This window comes from Motacilla alba, chromosome 2 (genome assembly GCF_015832195.1).
Source record: "Motacilla alba alba isolate MOTALB_02 chromosome 2, Motacilla_alba_V1.0_pri, whole genome shotgun sequence".
NCBI classification, from domain to species: Eukaryota; Metazoa; Chordata; class Aves; order Passeriformes; family Motacillidae; genus Motacilla; species Motacilla alba.
This window is the reverse complement of record NC_052017.1, coordinates 23,121,326-23,125,363: the sequence shown is the minus strand read 5'-3', so window position 1 is coordinate 23,125,363 and position 4,038 is coordinate 23,121,326. Positions and strand designations below refer to the sequence as shown.

At 43.3% G+C, this 4,038-nt stretch overlaps 1 protein-coding gene across 1 annotated transcript; it reads right to left on the bottom strand.

Moving 5' to 3' along the window:
- On the bottom strand, nt 1-4,038 carry GATAD1 (GATA zinc finger domain containing 1). Its single transcript, XM_038125314.1, has 5 exons — nt 3,699-4,038; nt 3,458-3,583; nt 3,088-3,147; nt 1,820-2,003; nt 1-1,081 (listed from the first exon to the last, which is right to left on the bottom strand). The coding sequence occupies exons 1-5, from the start codon at nt 3,903-3,905 to the stop codon at nt 891-893; spliced, it is 768 nt and encodes a 255-aa protein (XP_037981242.1). The 5' UTR covers nt 3,906-4,038; the 3' UTR covers nt 1-890.

Genomic DNA, 4,038 nt, shown 5'->3' with positions numbered 1-4,038 from the left:
TACATAAAATTAATTTTTATTTCCCTTATTGATTTTTTTTCATTTTAATTGCCTGACCATTTTTTATTCTTACCATCATTAATTGTGAAGACTGAAAAAACAATTTAAAATCAATTTTGTGAGTCCAAGCTAACAGGCAAACAAATATTAACAGTCTGAAACTCAAATCATATGTCAGTGTTGGCTTGCTCAGGAAACGCAGATCCACTTCTGCAATGAAGATGCCAGGATGGCAAATAGCATTAATTTTTGAATTTGCATCCAATTTTCCAAAAGATCGATGCCCTTATATAACTAAGTTTAGCAGAAAGCTACACACATAGCCCGCGTTTCACATTCAGATTAACAAAATTCCCATAAAAGGTGACTGTTAGAATCCCTCTTTGTGGATGAGATTTTAGTCTGGAGAAATCCAGGTAGATCACTCCTCTCCACGTAACAGAAAACTGTTAACTGCATCACTGACCATTTTCGTATTTAGGTGAAGCTAGTTTTAAATTATTTAACAAGGAAATAAAACCAGCAGTCACAGTTAACTAAATTAAACAGTCATAAAAAATGCTGGATGATTATATCTTTTAAGCTCTTCTTCTGGAAAACAACTTAAAAAGTAAGAATGAATACTAAAGGCAACTTTCAGAAGTCAAAGATGACATGAAACTTGTGGTTTTGTCCCAAAATGAGCAACAATGTCTGAAGAGCAGAGCACCGAAATGATGCATCAACTGGAATGAAAACTTCCACTTCAAAGGTCTGATATACCTAAAATAAATAAATACCATAATCCATAAAATAAACCAGCACATTTTATAATTTTTAAAACTTCTTGTAAGGGGTTTACAAACTGGAGGATACACACAAAATAACTAGTCCAAAGTATTCCTTAAAAATTATAAATTATTTGCTACAGTTTCTTTAATGGAGATTGCAGGAGTAGGTCCCACATGAGTCCATATATAGCCCTTCTCTGGCCTTGTAGGAACAGTAGGGAAGGGAGATGATCGAGATTTGAAATATTCCGAAGGTGCATGACAAACAAATTCTAAATATTCCATTTTTCTTGGGAGATCTTCTTCTGGTCCTAGAAAAAAAAATTTCAAAGACAAAACTTGAAGGCATAAAACTAATTATGTTGAATAAAAATATGCCATGACAGCCAACATTCCCTTACAGAATTTGCCTTTGCAATCCATAACTTTCCTAGGAAGGTAGCCTCCTGCATTAGGCAAGAAACCTCTACCTTTAATTTTGCTGGGCTGATCTTCCCCCCCATCCCATTTGAAGCATTCTGATATTTGAGTGAAGCACCGTAGTTAATATATTTAAAATACATTCTATTTGTGTCCTGCCTGTTAGAAGGACTTTTCTGAATTACTAATTTTATCATCAATAGCAGAACAGTCTCTATGCCAGTGCTTGCATGCTATGTATTTTGAATACCCAGGATAAAGATCAAGTAATTCAGGTCACTTTAAAAGAAACAACTTGGACTGGTATATCAGAATCAAAGTTACTATGGTTTAAACCTATCTGTAGAGCAATAATTTGGTCTTTAAAGCTGCACAACTGTAATTATACCCACAAACACTCAGATAATCACAGTACAAGATAATACACTGCAACAGTGGTAATCATATTATAGACACAAGATAAATAAAATGTGTTATTACAGTAAGTGAGATGTTTACAAGATTAGAGTCTAAAATGTGGAACGTGCATAAAATACCTTGAGAAGCTGAAATGTTCATTCAAATAATACAACTCTGCATTAGCATAGGCACACGCAAGTAGTTGCACAAAGTGAAGGCTTAGAGATTACCTATGATATAGGATGCTGGGTCAAAACAGTCTTTGGGGCTGGCTTGTGTAGGAATGAGCCAGGTTAGTGCAGCACTCTTTTCACAGTATTGGTCCTGAATAAACCCACGGATCTGAGCGTAGTATGTTCTTCCATCCTGCTCATCAACCACCGAAACAACATCTCCAATTTGGTAGTACACACCCTAGAAGACATACAAATGACACTGAAATCAAACAACCTGATTTTTGTTAGCTTCACTTCACATCCTTATTCATATATTAAGTATCAGTACCCCAAAATCATCCTAATTTATGCCAGTCTTGAAAGGCAGCTTCAATTCAGCCACATGCAGAAGAATGGTGGCATAAAAAAGAAAGGTGTTTGTTTTTAAAACTGATAAAAAGAACACAAACAACCCCAAACAAGCCTGTTCACAACAACACTGCAAAGTATCAAAGTAGCAACATTCTACATAAGGAGGACAGAAGCTTTGACATAGTTCTTAGGAATTTCTGATAAAAACAGACACACAAGACAGTAATTCTTTTCTGAACTGGTCAACAGCAAACAAGAGATTAATCTGGAATGCCAGGCATGAAGCATCTGGTCCCTGAAGAGTATGGAATCTCAGACTGTGCAGTCTCCCACTGCTTATCCTGATTTTTTGGGGGAGGAAAAGGGGGAAAAGCATTCTGTTTGCTTGTACTGCTGGGAAACAAAAGCAAATTACAGAACTTTAGAACACCAAAACCTTGGCATGCTGGTAAAGCTGTTCTCAAGCACGCTTGCTTCACTGCAAGTGCCAACAGATCTTGTTCCCAAGGCGTTTGACCTGCTTGCACCAGCTCTGAAATGGGAGCCACCTGAGATGCTGGGGCACTGCAACCCAACCCCTTTATGGGAAGTATGTTTTGCACCTAAGGTGGAAACATCACACAAATCTAAATAATCATCTTCAGTCACTTGACCTCTGCACAGTGCAAGTTAAGTTTAAAAATGCTGACAGCAATAATTACCAAAAAAAAAAACAACCAAAAAAACAAACCCACTTTTTCTTGGAAGAGAAAAACCTGGGACAATGGTAACTATTTAAACTACTTAGGTAAACTACCTTACAAGATTCAATAGCAATAACTACGGCAAACCAAAATCCTACACAACTTTTAGGCAAGGAAGAACAGTTTCCGTGACTATATCCCTAGTGCTTTCACTGTCCATGGTAATTCTTGACGCTGGAAACAGAAACAGGATAATAATTTTTGCCAATAGATTTGCATAAACCATACCTTATAAAAGATTGATTCTGCTGTAATTATAGTGGACACAGACTCAGGAGCCTTGATGGGCTAAGAAAAGAATATAGAAATAGAAAATCATAAGCATTAAAACAAATCCACCGTAAAGTTCCAGAAATTGTTTTTCTTTTTAGACAACTTACAGATACGTTATCTTCCAAGAAAACTAGCAAACATTATTACTTTAAAGCTCACAGCAACAGAGCTAACGTTTTCATCTCCAGGATTTTATGCGGAGAAGCGAGTGCGAGTGCTGAGCTCCCGTGACCGGTTTCTCTCTCCATTCCTCCCGCGGGCTCCGTGTCCGCCCCAGCCCGGCACAGGCTCCCGACCCAGCCGTGGCCCCGGCGCTCCGCCTTACGTTTTTCAGCTTGAAGATGTGCCTCCTGCCCTTGCCCTTCGTGGAGACCTTCTTCTCCGCGGCGGGCGCAGACTTATACTTGGTGTTCCGGAGCCGCGCGGAGCGGCGGTGGATCTCCTGCTTGCTCTGTGGGGAACGGCACGATGAACACGAGGGGGACGGCCCGACCGCCCCGGGCCCGGCCCCGCCCGGCCCCGCCCGGCCCCGGCGGCTGCATCGCCCTGGCCCCCGGCCGCCTCACCTGCTTCCCGCCGCCGCCGCCGCCGCCGCCGCCGCCGTTGCTGTGCTGGGCGGCGGCCGCCGAGGTGGTGGCGAAGGCGGCGGGGGGCGGCGGCGCCGAGCGGGCCGTGCAGTTGTTGCACAGGATCTCGCCCTGCCCGCCCTTCTTCCACATGGAGGAGGACGTGCTGCGGCACACGCTGCAGGTGGGCTTCAGCCCCAGCGGCATCCTGAAGCCGGCGCGGGGCCCGCGGGCCCGACAGCGAGCGGCGGGAGCGCGGCGCCCACAGCGGCCCCGGCGCCGGCCCCTTCCCGGCGGCGGCGGATGTGGCGGCGGCGGGGCCGGGAGCGGCGGGGCCGGG

Coding starts and splice junctions, on each gene's coding strand:
- GATAD1 (XM_038125314.1), bottom strand. CDS start 3,905: ATGCCGCTGGGGCTGAAGCCCACCTGCAGCGTGTGCCGCAGCACGTCC. Junction 3,584..3,698: donor GCGGCGGCGGCGGGAAGCAG/GTGAGGCGGCCG, acceptor CGTTCCCCACAG/AGCAAGCAGGAGATCCACCG. Junction 1,082..1,819: donor CCCAGCATCCTATATCATAG/GTAATCTCTAAG, acceptor TTTTTTTTCTAG/GACCAGAAGAAGATCTCCCA.